General features: G+C 44.5%; 1 protein-coding gene across 2 annotated transcripts; it reads right to left on the bottom strand.

Annotated features, from left to right (window-relative positions):
- Positions 1-5175: 5175 nt before the first annotated feature.
- Positions 5176-8629, bottom strand: LOC109554230 (mammaglobin-A-like). Of its 2 annotated transcripts, none has more exons than XM_019954550.2 (3): positions 8483-8629; positions 6467-6657; positions 5176-5367 (listed from the first exon to the last, which is right to left on the bottom strand). In XM_019954550.2, the coding sequence occupies exons 1-3, from the start codon at positions 8535-8537 to the stop codon at positions 5335-5337; spliced, it is 279 nt and encodes a 92-aa protein (XP_019810109.1). In that variant the 5' UTR covers positions 8538-8629; the 3' UTR covers positions 5176-5334. The 2 variants fall into 2 exon arrangements, with proteins under 2 accessions (XP_019810109.1, XP_070638869.1); XM_070782768.1 differs by having other exon boundaries at positions 6471-6657.
- Positions 8630-18777: the final 10148 nt, after the last annotated feature.

Genomic DNA, 18777 nt, shown 5'->3' with positions numbered 1-18777 from the left:
CCCGAGGGCTGCAACTACCGAAACCCAAGTGCCTTAGAGCCTGCGCTCTGCAACAAGAGGAGCCACTGCAATGAGAAGGCCACGCGCCACAATGAAGAGTAGCCCCACTCACCACAACTAGAGCAAGCCTGTGTGCAGCAGCGAAGACCAGTGCAAAGGAAACTAAATGAATAAATAATTTAAAAATTTAAAAGCATCTTATAGGAATTTTAAGCATATGTGTTGGTTAGTTGATACACTTACTATGCTAATTAAGTCTTTTTGTCATGTCATGGGCAAAAACTTACAAGCTGTTAATTTTGTTATAGGTCAGATGTTCGCCTTCACTGTATCAAAGATCTAAGACCAAGACTGTAGATTGCAATCACTGTGTGCCTGGTAGGGTCTCTATTTATTTAGTTGCTGAGTTAGTTCCTTTTTCCTACCTGTCTCTCATCTGCTGGAACTGAAGACCCATGTGCGACACATCCCAGGCTCTCTTGCCAGCCGCCTTCTCGTTAGGCTCTCCAGGGAAGGGCACTGATGAAGATCGGAACGGGGTAGGGGGCAGCAGTCATGTGTTCTGAGCTTCTGACATCACCTCTTGAAGCGGTTGTGGCAGCAGTGGGTAGAGCAGACCAGCAGCCCAGCTGCGGCCATGTTTACAGCCATGGCTTCATGTCTTGGGCCTTGGTCCTTTGGTTCTTGCTCAGGAAGCTCAGTTTCGACAATAGCGACTTCACCTTCACCTGCACCCATGGGATGGGCAAGACCTTTTAGTTTTCAACTCCAGTTTGAGAGGCAGTATTATCTTCTGTAATTATCAATCCTTGTGGATCCTTTATGCTCCCTTATCCCTATTCCAGCCTTTCACCTTCATTATCAACTCCTGTAGGAAATTTGCTCTGCTCAATATACCTAGAAGGTTTTCTGTTTCTTGATTGGACACTAACAGACAAATGGATGCTCCTCAGAACCCAGTGGGTGCTGAGGTTGGGCAGTGGGAGTATTTTCCCTGGGCATGTGGGCATACAGAGATGCCGTGCCTGTGGAGCATTTGAAAGTGATGGGTAGAAGTGAACCTACCCTGGAACCTACTTTTCTAAATCCCATAAAGTACACCTCCCTGAAGAGATATAGGTGTAGGTTCAATATCTGTTCAATGTTCCTTTGCCCTAGAGCAGATCACTTCTAGCACCCTGTCCTTGAAACTCTTCCAGCTTCATGCAGTCATTCAGGCACTCAGGCTTTATCACTGAAGCATCTGATAGAACCTTAGGACTCTCCTGGATCTTGGTGTTCGGTGGCAGAAGAGGGAATAAGGAGGGGAGCTTTCTGGGACAGGCCTGGAGGAAATGTTTCTCATGGCCCCCACATTCCACTGGCCTGAACTCAGTGAAAAGAAGATCAGCCGTGTGTCCTGGCTCCAGAGGAGAAGGGCTTGGTAAATAGCTCTCTGATATCTGTTTTTAATATCCTTACTATTTAGAGCATAACTATTTTGTAAATTGTTGATAGTCAAAGCTATGGTTTTTTCAGTGGTCATGTATGGATGTGAGAGCTGGGCCATAAAGAAGGCTGAGCACCAAAGAATTGATGCTTTTGAACTGTGGTGTTGGAGAAAACTCTTGAGAGTCCCTTGGACTGCAAGGAGATCCAACCAGTCCATCCTAAGGGAAAACAGTCCTAAATATTCATTGGAGGTACTGATGCTGAGGCTAAAGCTCCAATACTTTGGCCACCTGATGTGAAGAGCTGACTCATTGGAAAAGACCCTGAAGCTGGGCAAGATTGAGGGCAGAAGGAGAAGGGGATGACAGAGGATGAGATGATTGGATGGCATCACCAACTCAATGGACATGAATTTGAGCAAGCTCCGGGAGATGGTGATGGACAAGGAAGCCTGATGTGTTACAGTCTGTGGGGTCGCAAAGAGTTGGACATGACTGAGCAACAACAAAAGAGCATAAACTATTTTGTAAATTGTTGATCCTGGTAGGCAAACACTGTATTTAATTTCTTTATTCCTTTTTAGAAAAATACCTTTAAAAATTATTATTATGTTTAAAATTTGTTGACCATGCCCCGTGGCATGAGAGATCCTAGTTCGAGGACCGGGGATGGAACTCACACCCCCTCCATCAGAAGATCAGAGTCTTAACGACAGGACCACCATGAAAGTCCCTATGTTTCATTTCTAATCCCATCACCCTCAGGAAGACCTGTTAACAAAAGCACATTTTTTTTTCAACAGCTTTATTGAGATGTAACTCACACATCATAGAATGCATGCATTTAAAGGGTACCCTTCAGTGGTTTTTAAATATATTCAGAGTTGTGCCATCATCCCCACAGTCCATTGTAGAACATTTTCATCACCCCCCAAAAAGAACCCTCCAGACAGCAGTCATTCCCCATTCCCATGACCCCTTCAGCCTTGGGCAGTAAGTAATCAACTTTCTGGTCTTCCCAGGTGACTCAACGGTAAAGGATCTGCCTCCCAATGCAGGAGACACAGGAGATGTGGGTTCAGTCCTTGGGTCGGGAAGATCCACTGGAAAAGGAAATGGCAACCTGCTCCAGTATTCTTGCTTGGAAAATCCCATGGACAGAGGAGCCTGGCAGGCTACAGTCATGGGGTCTCAAAGACACGAGTGAACGACAGAGTACACACATGCACACAATCAGCTTTCTGTGTCCATTCTCTTTTCATGCTGCTGTTGAAAAGTCTGATGTGAGTTCTACTTATTTTGTGGGAAACATGTAGGTTTTTCTTTTCAACCCTGAATTTCTGAATTTTATTCATGGAAACTAGGATTTATTCAGATGTGAGTCTTTTCCATCGATCTTAGTCCTTACTGAGCCCTTTTAGTCAGAAACTCATAAAGCACATTTATTTTTATTACCATTCCCAGGCAATTGGCATCCGCTTTGTGTATTTTTTTTTTTACTGAAATATAGTTGATTTATAATGTTGTGTTCGTTTCAGGTGTACAGAAAAGTGATTCAGATCTGTATCTATCTATCTCAGATGATTTTTGATGCTGTTCATGCATTTTGTGAGAAGTGGTTTAACTTGAGTGTTAACTTCCAAGAGATGTAATATTTGCTTAAGTCCAAGACATATGTTAGAAGTATAGCAAGAATGATGCATTTCTGCCTGGAGAGATGTCACTGTCCTGTCTCCAACTCTAGGCAGGAAGAGTCCTACAGAGTGTAGTTAGAAGGAAAAATAGGAGAAACAGTTCTACGAGGTGTTTTCTGTATGTTTACCTTGCCAAAAATCTTGAACATGACACTCATGATTCCAGCCTCCTCACTGGTCTCTAGGATTCCTGTTTCCACCAGAGTTTGTTAGCAGTGCATTTTCCGCAGGAATTTAGCTCTCGTGTACCTACCATCTGCTCCCCGTTCCTTATCGCCTTAGTGCTGATGCTACATGTTAGGTAATGAAGCCTGCAGTTTGCACAAGACCACCCTTTTCCACCATAGGGTGACAGGTCAGTGCTGGGGACAGACACTTAAAAAAAATATTTAGGAAGTATTTGATGATTCATTGGTTTTTAAAGGAGTGTGTATGTTTGTGTGTCTCTTTTAGCCAAGTGATTAGAGGTTTTCCTATGATCATTCTGTTCTTGGTTTTCAGTGTGATTCCATGGTGGTCAGAAAGTACACTGTGTCTTCTGCTGTGGCCAAAGTCGGTTGAGTGACCTGCTGACATGGACATTCCAGAAAGCTGCTTCCATTTGCTCCAATCTTTGGTGTTTCTTCCAACACTCCCATCTGCTGGATGTCTGGCAGTTGCTGGTGTTGTCAGCAAAGTCCTCCGTCATCCTCTTGGGCTCTGCATGGCTTTGCAGGCATCAGCCCCTCCAGCAGACATTCTTTGGTTATATCCTCAGCCGGGTGGTGTGCCTGGCAAATGCGTGACTGTGTTGAACAGGAATCTTCACTCCACTGGGACAGCTCTCTGATGTCCTGGGGCAGATGGAGGCCAAAGCTGTCGGAGTGCTGAGACTGAGGCTGGGGAGAGGCTTGCTTGCAGCTGGGAGCTGCCCTTACTTCCAATCCTAAGACCACCTCCCTTCAAAGCTGAGACTGGTCTGACCAGAGAATGGCTCCCCATCGTAGGACCTCTCTCGTGCCTCTTTCCTGTACACATTATATAGGAGGGAAGAGTCAGAATTTCGGGGAGCTGAATCATCCCAAGAAAGGGCCAGAGGTCTTCCTGGTAGAAGGGATGGCCCCAGAAGGAAAAGGGACTCTGGGAGGTGCGAGCAGAAGGGCAGTAACTTATCTTTGGTGAGAGGGTTGTGGGGACTGGTAGAAGTAAAGGGAGCTAAGGTGCGATTTTAAAATTTCTTGTTTTGCTTTGTTCCAACATAGTGCACATTTCCCCCTGATCTTCCTGACTTCATAGGTCCTTGTGTGAATGAGGGGATGAGTTACGCTGCCATTCAAGGGACACATGTGGGGACAGTCCTACAGTTCTATTAGGGGGCATCAACCATCTGGTGGCTCAGACAGTGAAGAATCTCCTTGTAATGCAGGAGACTCGGGTTGGACCCCTGGGTCGGGAAGATTCCCCTGGAGAACGGAGTGGCTACCCACTCTAGTATTCTCGTCTGGAGGATTCCATGGACAGAGGAGTCTTGCGGGCTACAGTCCATGGGGTTGCAAAGAGTCGGTCAGGACTAAGCGACTTAAACTCACTCAAATCTCAGGAATTAGGGTAAACAATATTTTTGTGAACTAATGTTAAAAGTTAAGATTAGTGCCATATATCAGATTTTAAAATCAAGACAGGATTCACCCTGGCTTTGCCTGAGTTACCTCTCTCAATGGCTCTGTTCCCAGCCCTGCACACTTGGGGCAGAGACAGAGAGAGCTGAGAAAGCTGCCCCCCATGGCCAGCAGGGTTCAGAATGAAGATGAAGACTGAAGCAGGTCAGGGAACTTGGGTATGACCCAACCACCGGAAACTCCCCTCTAGTTCCTGGGGAGATGGGAATGAGGAGGGGAGGAAAACCGCTTTTCCAGAGAGACAATTAATGTTGGACTAGAAATGGTAAGAGACAAAGTGCCTTTCAGATACCTCCATCCTTCACCCATGAGTTATTTAATGAATAATTCTGTGTGTGTGTTATATGTGAAGCTCTCTAAAGTCTCTATTTGAATCAGATAACAAAAAAGAACTTTAGATATGCAGACATTTTATTGAAATGAAAATGTATTTGAGGTTTCAACAATTGTCTTGCAGTGTGTAGATTAAAAGACAAAAAAGACAGACAGCTTGTGGTATATACTCATCGCCAGTTGACATTTCTGAGCCAAAGGTCTTGCAGAAAGTTAGAATTATTTACAGTATATACTGTCGTATATGATTTGCTGAAAAACAAAAAAAAATCACTTAGATTTTCAGCTCCCTCTTGCAAAATAAAATCTTGCACAATAAACATTTCTTCTAATTGTTATCTTGAATGCGTTCACACACATCTGACATTCAAGAGAATTAGTCCTGGAAGTTAAATCAGAATGATCCCATTTATCTTATCATTCAGGAGACATTTATCAATGCCAAAGAAGTGCTGGTGCTTCCAGATCTTTTCCCCACCAGAGGTCCCTTGAGTAAGTTCTTTTCTGCACATTTCTTGCTGTAATAACTTATCTATAACGATGCTACATATATTATCAGTTTTCCATAGAATCGTGACAATCTCAGCACCAATACAAGGACCCAAGGAAGTTTTGAATTCCTATGCAGACTTTCTGTCATAAATATAGAAAATAGCCGGGACCTTCATCTTTGACTTTGTAGCCTGTAAAATCTTGAGGCTGTGACTCAGAAAGATCCATCTGAGTTAGGCTTTTCAAGAAGAAAAGCCTAGCATCCTTCATTATAAGGATCATAGTAAATGATGTAATTTAAATTACATAGTAAATGATTCAATTTACCATTTTCACCATTTCAAATATACCTAATACTATATTCACTCTGCAGTCAGTACAACCAATCTCCAGACTGTCTTCAGGTTACAAAAATGAAACTATATACCTGTTAAATAACCCCCATTTCCCCTCAATATCCGACTTCTGAAAACCACTATTCCACCCTGTGTTTCTATGAGATTGGCTACTCCTGAAACCTGGTATAAGAGTTGAGCTACCTTTGTCTTTTTGTGACTGGTTTATTTCACTGATCATAATGTGTGTGTGTGTCTGCCTCTGTGCCTACTGGGGAAATGTGGTTTAGGTAGACCCTTTGCTTTTCCCTCTTCTGTCTTTTAAATTTATTATTCACTGAAGACTTCAGCACTGTAGACTTGGACATCTTTCTTGATGTCAAAGTCATCAGACTCACCACACAATGAAATAAATGGAAATGAAACACATTCATCACTCGCTTTAGTGTAATGAATAACAAATGTAGAGTCTATTTGTCCCTGTCCCTTGGTTGTAAAAGCACATCAGAAGAAGCTGAAATTACCAACATCTGTTTGAAATTGGCCAGAGTTTCATTTGACTGCTGGAGAAAACATTGCTTTAATTCATCTGCAGCCTTTTTCTCAACGTCAGTCTGTGCGAAATCTTTAAGATATGCTCTATATTCATCCTTGGACACAGTGGGATCAACTGATTTTTCAACCACATTGTCAAGAAGGGAGCAGCCAGAAGAACCTGGGAAGAAAGAAGGCAAACATGGGCTCCATTATGGATGCATGAACATCTTTGGAGGGCAGAACCATGGTGGTTGTCATTTAGGAGCCTGGTGGGCTGCAGTCCATGGGGTCTCTGAGTTGGACACAACTGAGCGACTTCACTTTCACTTTTCACTTTCATGCATTGAAGAAGGAAATGGCAACCCACTCCAGTGTTCTTGCCTGGAGAATCCCAGGGACGGAGGAGCCTTGTGGGCTGCTGTCTACGGAGTCGCGCAGAGTCGGACACGACTGAAGCGACTCAGCAGCAGCAGCAGCAGAGATGTCTATTCATAAAGATTATGGCAAATGGTCTTCAGTTCTCTATTCTACAAGAGTAAACTTGGGATCTGGGATTTCTCTAAGACCTAAAACATCTGTGCTTCCTTTTGCTAGCCTCTAGAAGCCAAACCTTATGTAACCTTGACTAAGGAGGGTGTTGAGGAAGTGAGATGCTCTGACTCAGGGCAACATATTAAACTTTATCTGGTCTTTCTTTGTTCAGAGTCATACGATGTTTCACCATTATCATTCCAAGTAACAAGTAAAATTTCCCAGGATTGTACATGTACTGCTTCTAGAATATTGTCCATTAGCTCTGTTGATGCTAATGATTTTCTGAAACAAACAAACAAAATAATGTACAAATGAAATTCTTGTTTGTGAAGTGATCTGTTGTGGAGATTTCAGTTGGGTAGGAGAAAGAGTTCTGGAACTGGATTAGAGAGAACTGGCTTTTATTCTTGGGTCTGTAATTTTTTATTTAGTTGACCTTGAGCCTGTCACCTTGAACACATCTGCAAGTACTTGAGGAACAAATGAGGTGAGGATATTTAAAAGAGCTCTGTAGGACTTCTTTGGTGGCACAGCGCATAAGAATCTGCCTGCCAATGTGGGGGACGTGAATTCGATCCCTGGTTGGGGAAGATTCCACACGCCTTAGGGCAGCTAACCCTGTGTGCTACAGCTGCTGTGCCCACGCTCTACAGCCCTTGCTTTGCAACAAGAGAAGCCATCGCAATGAGAGGCCCTCGCACCCCAGTGAAGGGTTGCCCCCACTCGCCACAACTAGAGAGAGTCTGGGCAAAGTAATGAAGACCTAGTACAACTAAGAATAAATAAACAGAAATGAAAGAAGAACAAAAGAGCTTTGTAAGTTGAATAAAGTACACTATGTCTGTGACTTATTACCGATGACTAGACTAGCCGCCAGGGCATTATTCTCGAACTGGATCTTCACTCGGGAAGGAGACCTCCAAGGAGGTGTGAACTCCCCTCTTCAGTCAACATTGAGCAGGGAGGGACTGGGAGGAAAGGCATTCCAGAAGGGCTCAAATCAACTGTGAAAACTTGTGAAGAGTTGGGACTCCCCAACTGGGTGCAGGACCCTGGGTCACCCACCGCAGCCTAAACTTTACCTCCTGGCAGATTTCCTGTTTCTTTTCATATTTAAGGAGACTCCAAGAGTGCCTCTTTCAGGAAACCCATCTGGTATAAAATCAGGAATCATCAGAGCATCTCTTCCCCTTGCCCTGCTGAAATGCCTAATTCTAGTAGTCAGTCCCTAGCCTCATCCCATGGCACCTGTGATGACGGCGGGACACCCTGAATGTCGTCAGACACTACGTGCAGCCCCAGGGCAGAGGCAAAGCTCACAAAGGGCTTCTTTCAGATGTTCTGGAATGAGTGATGATGCTTAGGTCTCTGGTGGGCAGGCCTGTACTGGTGCTTGGGGGTTGGGAGCTCTTGCACAGGGAACCAGACAGCAACCTTAGCCCCACATCTGTGCGCCCGTCAGTACTCACCTGCATAGCAGTACAGGGGGAGGGCGACCAGCATGAGGACCGTCACCAGCTTCATGTTGGAGGCAGTTGCTGCTGACAAGTCAGTCTAATGTCAGAGCAGAAGGAACTCACTTTAGAGGTGAGTGCCCAAAACGCCTCCTTTTATTCTCCAGGTCACCACGCTAATCCTTCCCACAAATGAGGAAATGAGTCACAGGATAAACCTGGCATTGGACCAGGAAACAACAGCAAGAACCAACAAGAACCCAGACAGCCTATTTTTCTGTTGGTAGAAACTGAGGAGACAGAGTCTTTGGGACCCCAAACAATTTCAGAACTGCCATCAAGATATATGACATTCAGTTCAGTTCAGTTCAGCCACTCAGCCATGTCCGACTCTTTGCGACCCCATGGACTGCAGCATGCCAGGCCTCCCTGTCTATCACCAACTCCCAGAGTTTACTCAAACTCATGTCCATCGAGTCAGTGATGCTATCCAACCATCTCATCCTCTGTCATTCCCTTCTCCTCTCACCTTCGATCTTTCCCAGCATCAAGGTCTTTATAAATGAGTCAGTTCTTCACATCAGGTGGCCAAAGTATTGGACTTACAGCTTCAGCATCAGTCCTTCCAATGAATATTCAGGACTGATTTCCTTTAGGATGGACTGGTTGGATCTCCTTGCAGTCCAAGGGACTCTCAAGAGTCTTCTCCCAACACCACAGTTCAAAAGCATCATTTCTTTGGCACTCAGCCTTCTTCACAGTCCAACTCTCACATCCATACATGACTATTGGAAAAACCATAGCTTTGACCAGACAGACCTTTATTGGCAAAGTAATGTTATGCTTTTTAATATGCTGTCTAGGTTGGTCATAACTTTTCTTCCAAGGAGCAAGCCTCTTTCAATTTCATGGCCGCATTGTATGACTTGAAGTAAAATGAATGCAAATCTGCTTTCTGAATAAAGCAAAGCACAGCATTGCGAGCCTGTGTTGTCCTCCTTGTTTTTTATTATTATTGTGATCATCATTATCTCTTCTTCCTCCTCTTCCTCTTCCTCCACCTCTTGTTTCTACTCTCTTCTTCAAAGTACAAGTAGCATATGCTGTGGGTCTGTTCTGCGGGTTTACCGAGCACAAGAGCTGGGTGTGATACCACATACCTCCTCTGGGAGGCAGAGTTCTCTTGTCTATAGAAGATTTTTTTCTGTAAGGTGCTTTAAATTTGGGAAATGTTAAAAATTAAAAACACTAAAAATCTGCAAGGAGATCAAACCAGTCAATCCTAAAGGAAATCAGTCCTGAATATGCATTGGAAGGACTGATGTGAAGAACTGACTCATTGGAAAAGACTCATACTGGGAAAGATTGAAGACAGGAGGAGAAGGGGAGGACAGAGGATGAGATGGTTGGAAGGCATCACTGTCTGGTTGGACATGAGTTTGAGCAAGCTGTGGGAGTTGGTGATGGACAGGGAAGCCTGGCGTGCTGCAGTCCATGGGGTGGCAAAGAGTCGGACATGGCTGAGAGACTGAACTGAACTGAAAAATTAAAAATGTCTTACCTCTGTGAAGTTTGTTTTATCAAAGACTATCTCATTAGTTCACTCAGTTTCATCAATTTATTCTATTATAAATCTATGAATGAATTTTCATCTACTTTTAGTTAGGTTTTTAAGGTTTTTCTTCCACTGACACAAAGGATGTTGTGAAGTAGAAAAGCTGATTGCTTAGGGGAGGCAAAGCTGAATGGTGGAATGGCGATGGGATCTGGGTTCATACAGACGTGGATTTGAAGCATGGATGCAACACCTAATCACAAAGTGTCCTTGGACAAACTCGTGGTCATTCTGAGCTTCCTTTTCCTCACTGCTAAAAGGGGCATGAATGATGCCATGCTTGGTTTTGTCCAGATGTATGTATGTTTGTCTCTATGTAAAGAGCCTATCACAGGGCTTAAAACAGGGTATCATGTATTAGTGGGAGGTTCATTCATCCACCCACCCATCCATTCATCTATCCACCCATCCATTCATCTATCCATCCAGCCCACCACCCATTCATCTTTCCATCCATCTGTCCACCCATCCATCCATTCATCATTTAGCAATACCAGGAGCTTCTACTCTGACTGGGCCCTTTGCTATGTGTCACACATTCATCTGCAGGGATAAGTTAGACCCGGACCTTGCCCTTGTGGTGCTTACGGGGCAGGCAACAGACAAACCTTCAACCGAATGAGTGATATCACAAAGCAACAGCTCTAATAAAAAACCACTAAGGACAGCGTCCTGTAGGGAGGTCCAGGCAAGTTGTAGGAAGAAGGCCTTCTAAGCTTGGATGAGTGAACAGAATATCCAAGGGAAGTTCCGGGAAGAGTGTTCTATGCAGAGGGAACAGCAAGTACAGAGGCCCTGAGGAGCAGATTGTACTTGTCATGACAAGGAAAGCAAGAAATGTGTATCTCTTGGTGTCACAGGGGGGACAGGCTAGCCTCATAAGAGATAACCCACACCAGTTGAAATAGGGGTAATAGAAAGAGAATAGGAACAAGAGAAACAAGCTCAGCTTAGGTTTAAGGACTAGAGAGTCAGAGAAAAGAGTCAATAGTTAACTACCCATGAATGTATTACTTGCTCTTTGGATTATCTGGGACTCACCCCTTTCTGTCATTCAGCTGGAACATAAATTGCCGAGAACACTACTGATTTAGCCAGAGGGTGAGAAATAAGGAAGAAGGCTATGTTCTTACATACGTATTTTCCCCCAGGTGACCATTGCTGGTGATCTGCCTTCCAAAGACAAGTGAAGGACATTGGTAATGAAATCCCTGACCAGGACTTAATGGAGGCTCTGGCTGGTCACCCAGTTGTTGGGACATGCCTGTTATCTGCAAGGACCCTGGACCCCCTCAGAGGTTTATTACTCTGAAACAAATCCCACATCATGTATGTGGTGCCCACAATAAAGAGGGGTGTTCTCCATAGCAAGGGATGATTGTTCTTAAGTGAATTAAATAACAGCTCGCCTTGCAAAAGACTGCTTTGCAAGCCAGCATTTACAAGGAGAAATAGAAGAAATCTAAAGGTCAGGATGCTTGTGTTGTTGGCTTGATTTTGTTTTCTTTCCCAAAGGGATTTTGACCCAGGTCCCCAGATTAAGTCCTGACACTAGAGGAGTGAGGGGCCTTCAGTTTCTGTGTTTGAGTGACATTTATTGACCATCTACTATGATAAACCGCAGTGTAGAGATGAATTACTCACAAATTTTACCCTGACTGCTGGAGACACGGAGATGTGGGTTCGATTCTTGGGTCAGGAAGATCCCCTGGAGGAGGATGTGGCAATCCACTCTAGTATTCTTGCCTGGGAAATCCCGTGGACTGAGGAGCCTGGTGGGCTATAGTCCAAAGGGTCACAAAGAGTCAGACACGACTGAGCGACTAACACACACTTTTTCCCTGACTACCTTGTGTTTTGGGGGAGAAAGCATTTGGTAAGGGAGTATTATATTTGGTCTGGTATTGAGCTTATAGAAGACCTGAGATATGTTCATACTCATATTTTGGTCATTGGAGGCCGTGGCATATTTAATGTAAGTAATAACATTTAGTGACAACCATTTTGTCCCCCCCAGGGATTCATCCATTGACCCAAAAGTGTACCAAAATCATTTTGAAGTTTGTGTGCTCTATGCTCAGTTGTGTCTGAGTCTTGTGACCCCATGGACTGCAACCTACCAGGCTCCTCTGTCCATGGGATTCTCCAGGCAAGAATACTGGAGTGGGTTGTCATACTCTACTCCAGGGTATATTCCTGACCCAGGGGTCAAACCCGCATCTCTTACGTCCCCTGCACTGGCAGGTGGATTTTTTACGACTGCACCATGTTTTGAAATTTAGATGATCATGAAGTTATTTTTTTTTAATTGTAAGTGACCCAGATGAATCAACTCCACAATATTCTGGGGACAAGATAACATCCCTATTTCTTCATCTTCATTCCTTTGGTAAAACTGGTTCTGCTTCTCACCTCCAGGGCTGTGGGAACATTAACCCGGGGCATGTTCTTTGGAGGTGAGTCTCTGCTTCCTTAAGATCCTGCCAAAGTCTAAAAGTCTTGAGAACTAAAATATCACCAGTCATGTCAGTAAACAAGGATGTTTTTCTGGTGGAGAGGCACTTAACCAGGCCAGGAACTGCAGGACAGGCCCTGGCTTGGGAGACAATTTTGTCGTCAGTGAGTTGTCTGTTGTTCAAGCCATCAGGCCTTTCCTAGACCGGATGCCCCCCTTGCCTTGGGCTCAGCCCACTGTCGGGATTTCACAGCTGTGCCTCCGTGCACAATGGGAATAGTCTTAGGGATGTTGTACGGTCCTAGCGTGTTACAATATGTAAGTGCTTAGAACAGGACTGGGCACAGAGCAGGAACGGCCTACATGTCAGCTGCTAGCGATTAATTTTATAAAGTGGAGAAATGCCTTATGATCAACTTGGAAAGACTACTAGGACCTTTCGAGATGACTGAACTCTCTGCTTCAGCTTTACCTTCTCTAAAATACCCACGGAAGCCTTATGGTCAGATCCGAGGTGAAAGGGAATGAGTTTGAAAATAAAGCATTGTACCTTTTTTTAATTGGACTTCCCTGGTTGCTCAGTGGTAAAGAACCTGCCTGTTAATGCAGGACATGTGGGTTCAATCCCTGGGTCAGGAAGATTCCCTGGAGAAGGACATGGCAACCCACCCTAGCATTCTTGCCTGGGAAATTTCAGGAACAAAGGAGCCTGGTGGCCTACAGTCCATGGTGTCACAAAAGAGTAGGATATGACTTAGCAACTAATTAACTACAATCCCTTTTACTTTTTTATTTGGCTGCACTGGGTCTTAGTTGTGGCACATAGGATCTTTAGTCAGGGCATGTGGGATCTAATTCCCTGACCAGGGATTGAACCTGGTCTGCCTGCATTGGGAACACAGAGTCTTAGCCACTGGGCCCACCACCAGATGGCAACCCACTCCAGTATTCTTGCTTGGAGAATCCCATGGACAGAGGAGCCTGGCAGGCCACAGTCTTTGGGGTCGCAAGAGTCGGACACGACTGAGCAGCTAAACACACCAACACCAGGGAAGTTCCTAAAGCACTCTATCTTGATTCCAACATTCCACAGTGGCTACACCGATTTACATTCTCACCAACAGTGTAGGAATGTCGGACTGCAAGGAGATCCAACCAGTCCATCCTAAAGGAAATCAGTATTGGATATTCATTGGAAGGAATGAATTACAGTTTTGTCTGGTTATATGCCTGGGAATGGGATTGCTAGATGATAACGCAATTCTTTTTAATTTTTAAAGAAATCTCCATACTGTGCTCCACAGTTAGTTCCATTCAGTTTGGTGGCTCAGTGGTGTCCGACTCTTTGCAACCCCACTGCCTGCAGCACAACAGGCTTCCCTGTCCTTCACGCTCTCCCAGAGTTTGCTCAAACTCATGTGCATAGAGTCAATGATGCCACCCAACGATTTCATCTTCTGTCGTCCCCTTCTCCTCTTGCCTTCCATCTTTCCTAGAGTCAGGGTCTTTCCCAGTGAGTCAGCTCTTCACATCAGGTGGCCAAAGTATCGGAGCTTCGGCTTCAGCATCAGTCCTACGCATTGTTTTACAGCATTGACTTTATTTTCACCACCAGACTGAGTGACGCTTCCACTTTAGCCCAGCCTCTTCTTTCTTTATGGAGCTGTTTCTCCTTTCTTCTTCCGCAGCATATTGGACACCTACTGACCTGGAGGGCTCATTTCTGGGGTCATATCTTTTTGCCTGTTCATTGTGTTCATGGGGTTCTCAAAGCAAAGTCATTATAAAGAATGAAATTATGCCATTTGTGACAGCATGGATGGACCTGGAGATTATCATACCAAGTGAAGTAAGTCAGAGGGATTCTTGTGACCTGGACTTACACAACTGCCCCGTGTGAACTACGGACTGACCTCCGTGGGGGTCTGATAGTTTTCTTCTCCAGCTCTTTGCTCCCTGTGAGCCCTCCTTCCTCACTGTTCTTGCCTCAGTCCATCTGAGTTGAAAATCCTTATTTATTCCTGATGCCTCATCAAGGACAGCCGCGTGTTTTCATGCCCTTTCCTGGCCCCTCAATCTATGGAGATCTCCCTTCCAAGGTCCCTTTGGCTCTCCATGGTGAGCTCTCTTTTGATCTCTGCAGAATCTTGAATCCATGGCCCTTTCCTCCCTGTTCTGTTCCTTGAGGGCATGGCCGGTGCACCTCTGATTTTTGTGTGAAGGGAACTATGGTAAGTGCTTAATTAATCACTGTGTCAGTGTTTTTTTGAGATAGATCTTGAATTGATACAAAGACTTCACTGATGATAATACCTGCTTTTACTACTAAGTCTATTTAGAAAGAGAAGCTTATTTAAACTTGACTCTCTACTAAAGGATCAAACTCAACATTAAAAGCAGGCATTAGCCTGACATCCTGGTGCTAACACTATCTTCTTTATGCTCTGGATGAGGACTTTGGAGTCAAAATAAGTAGAGGACAGGTCAAGAGAGAAGGAAGTTGGAACCCAAGCCGTCCGCGGACTGTGTCACCTCCTTGTCTCCAAGAAGTAAGCGTTACCTTGATCCAATCTAACCTGGATCCATCCACGGACTTAGAGTGGTGAGCCGGATTTGGAAGCTGAGCCAGGATCAAGAGTCACCTCCAGCTAATTCTTTTTGGCTCATCCACCAAAATCCTGCACTTTACACAACTGACATTTCCAAAAACTCTGTGGTTAAGCTTTTAATCCCCATACCCATGTGATAGCTACATGGCTAATTAGGTATTTACGCCATTCTCTTCTCTGTTCAGCTGGTAACTTTCCCCTCACTTCATGGCCACTTTTTGTTGCTAACCATTGACATCCTCAGTTGTGAACCTCTGGTCCTTAGGGACATTGTGAAGGGTATATGGAAGAACTTGTATGAAGTATTTCCATTGCTAGAACAGTGATTGTCTACTGTGGCTGGTACCCATGCTCCTTCCTCCAGCACTGTGGACATTTGTCAGTGGTACCCCACTCCAGTACTCTTGCCTGGAAAATCCCATGGACAGAGGGCCTGGTGGGCTGTAGTCCATGGGGTGGCTAAGAGTCGGACACAACTGAGCGACTTCACTTTCACTTTTCACTTTCATGCATTGGAGAAGGAAATGGCAACCCACTCCAGTGTTCTTGCCTGGAGAATCCCAGGGACGGGGGAGCCTCGTGGGCTGCCGTCTATGGGGTCGCACAGAGTCAGACATGACTGAAGCGACTTAGCAGCAGCAGCAGCAGAGATGTTTTGGGTGTCAACACTGTGGACATTTGTCAGTGTCTAGAGATGTTTTGGGTGTCCGCACAGGGTGGATGGTATGTTGTTTGCATCAAGTGGGTAGAGACCAGGGATGCTGCTGGACAACCTGCAATGCCCGGGCATCTACTCAAAGAAGACTTCTTCAGCCTCAGATGTCAGTAAAGCCATGGTTGAGAAATTCAAGACTAGGGAAACATCTAAGTTGTTTGTCCTTGTGATGATGGATCAATAGGTCTAGGTAGCTACCTACTCTGGGGCTGTAAGTGCAGCCCCAGGGCAGACAGATGCTGGCAGGAGTGTGGGCATCTGCAGCCTCCAGTATAGGGGTGTTCAGCTTCATATCCATGGCTTTTCCCCAGTTTGTCCTCACTCCTGGGGGGGTGGGTGGGGAGGGTGGGGGTAGGGTTCTTTCTCCTCTATTATACTCATCCACTTTGTCTTTCAAGATCTGACTCAGCCACCACCTGCCTAAGCAACTCTTTCTTCCCAGAGGATGCAAACTCTTAGGAGCTTTGTTCATCCTTGAATATCTAGTGGTTGCTCATTTCTATAATTGACTCTCATTCTCAGTGATATACCTCTTACTTTTCTTCAGTTCTCACTCATGTCTTGTCACTTAATGATAATTAATTCCTTAAGGAAATTCAGTAATTCTCTCAACAGAACACATCCAGCTTCTCCTAAGTTTGGTGTAGCATAGATTCCAAGTTGACCATAGATAATTTTAAGCATTGTAACCAACTTTTAGGGTCAGACTTTGCTACAAACCATTTTTTCAGCCCCCTTTCTTCTATCCAGGCTGTTCTTTTCATTTGTCTTACACCTTCCTGTACTTTTCAGAATTTTTGTTTAAAATAACAACATCATATCAGATCAGATCAGTCGCTCAGTCGTGTCCGACTCTTTGCGACCCCATGAATCACAGCATGCCAGGCCACCCTGTCCATCACCAACTCCCGGAGTTCACTCAGACTCACATCCATCGAGTCAGTGATGCCATCCAGCCATCTCATCCTCTGTCGTCCCCTTCCCCTCCTGCCCCCAATCCCTCCCAGCATCAGAGTCTTTTCCAATGAGTCAACTCTTCGCATGAGGTGGCCAAAGTACTGGAGTTTCAGCTTTAGCATCATTCCTTCCAAAGAAATCCCAGGGCTGATCTCCTTCAGAATGGACTGGTTGGATCTCCTTGCAGTCCAAGGGACTCTCAAGAGTCTTCTCCAACACCACAGTTCAAAAGCATCAATTCTTTGGCGCTCAGCCTTCTTCACAGTCCAACTCTCACATCCATACATGACCACAGGAAAAACCATAGCCTTGACTAGACGGACCTTTGTTGGCAAAGTAATGTCTCTGCTTTACAATATGCTATCTAGGTTGGTCATAACTTTCCTTCCAAGGAGTAAACATCTTTTAATTTCATGGCTGCAGTCACCATCTGTAGTGATTTTGGAGCCCAAAAAAACAGTCTGACACTGTTTCCACTGTTTCCCCATCTATTTCCCATGAAGTGATGGGACCGGATACCATGATCTTCGTTTTCTGAATGTTGAGCTTTAAGCCAACTTTTTCACTCTCCACTTTCACTTTCATCAAGAGGCTTTTGAGTTCCTCTCCACTTTCTGCCATAAGGGTGGTGTCATCTGCATATCTGAGGTTATTGATATTTCTCCCGGCAATCTTGATTCCAGCTTGTGTTTCTTCCAGTCCAGCGTTTCTCATGATGTACTCTGCATAGAAGTTAAATAAACAGGGTGACAATATACAGCCTTGACGAACTCCTTTTCCTATTTGGAACCAGTCTGTTGTTCCATGTCCAGTTCTAACTGTTGCTTCCTGACCTGCATACAAATTTCTCAAGAGGCAGATCAGGTGGTCTGGTATTCCCATCTCTTTCAGAATTTTCCACAGTTTATTGTGATCCACACAGTCAAAGGCTTTGGCATAGTCAATAAAGCAGAAATAGATATTTTTCTGGAACTCTCTTGCTTTTTCTATGATCCAGCGGATGTTGGCAATTGGATCTCTGGTTCCTCTGCCTTTTAGTATTGTTCAAAAACAAAAATATTGAAAAACAGTTTTCACAGAATAGAGAGCCCAGAAAAACCCCACACTCCTACAATCAATTCATCTTCAACAAAGGAGGGAAGGATATACGATGGAGAAGAGACGGTTTCTTCAGCAAGTGGTGTTGGGGAAGCTGGACAGCTGTATGTAAATTGATGAAGTTAGAGCACACCCTTATGCTATCCAGAAAAATAAACTCAAAATGGCTTAAAGGTTAAATGTAGACATGACACCATGAAATTCCTAGTTGAGAACACAGGTATAACAACCTCTGACATGAATCATAGCAATGTCTTCTTAGGTCATCTCCCAAGACAAGAGGAGTAAAAGTGAAGTAAACTAACGGGGGAGCTTCTCTGGTTGCTTGGTGGTAAAGAATCTGCCTGCCAACGCAGGAGGTGCAAGTTCAATCCCTGGGTCAGGAAGATCCCCTGGAGAAGGGAAGGGCACCCACTTCAATATTCTTGCCTGGGAAAATCCCATGGACAGAGGAGCCTGGTGAGCTACAGTTCACAGTGTTGCAAAAGAGTTGGTCAGATACAACTTAGGGACTCAACAACAAAACTAATGGGACCTAATTAAACTTAAAAGCTTTTGCACGGCAAAGGAAACCACAAACTAAATTAAAAGATAGTCTATGGACTGGGAGAAAATATTTGTGAACTGTGCATTCAACAAGGGCTTAATTTCCAAAATATATAAGCATACAACTCAATATTCAGAAAAAACAAGCAAGCCAATAAAAAAAAAAGGCAGAAGATGTAAATAGATATCTTACCAAAGCAGACATACAGATGGCCAATAGGCAAGTGGAAAGAAGCTCAATATTGCTTATTATGAAAGAAGGACAAAGCAAAACTACAATGAGGCACTGCTTCACACTGGTCAGAATGGCTATCA

Source organism: Bos indicus, chromosome 29 (genome assembly GCF_029378745.1).
Source record: "Bos indicus isolate NIAB-ARS_2022 breed Sahiwal x Tharparkar chromosome 29, NIAB-ARS_B.indTharparkar_mat_pri_1.0, whole genome shotgun sequence".
Classification (NCBI taxonomy): Eukaryota; Metazoa; Chordata; class Mammalia; order Artiodactyla; family Bovidae; genus Bos; species Bos indicus.
Note: the sequence above shows the minus strand (reverse complement) of the source record. Positions and strands in the feature narration are given on the sequence as shown.

Coding starts and splice junctions, on each gene's coding strand:
- LOC109554230 (XM_070782768.1), bottom strand. CDS start 8,537: ATGAAGCTGGTGACGGTCCTCATGCTGGTCGCCCTCCCCCTGTACTGC. Junction 6,658..8,482: donor CCCCCTGTACTGCTATGCAG/GTGAGTACTGAC, acceptor CTTTCTTCCCAG/GTTCTTCTGGCTGCTCCCTT. Junction 5,368..6,470: donor CTGGCCAATTTCAAACAGAT/GTTGGTAATTTC, acceptor TTTGTTTTTCAG/CAAATCATATACGACAGTAT.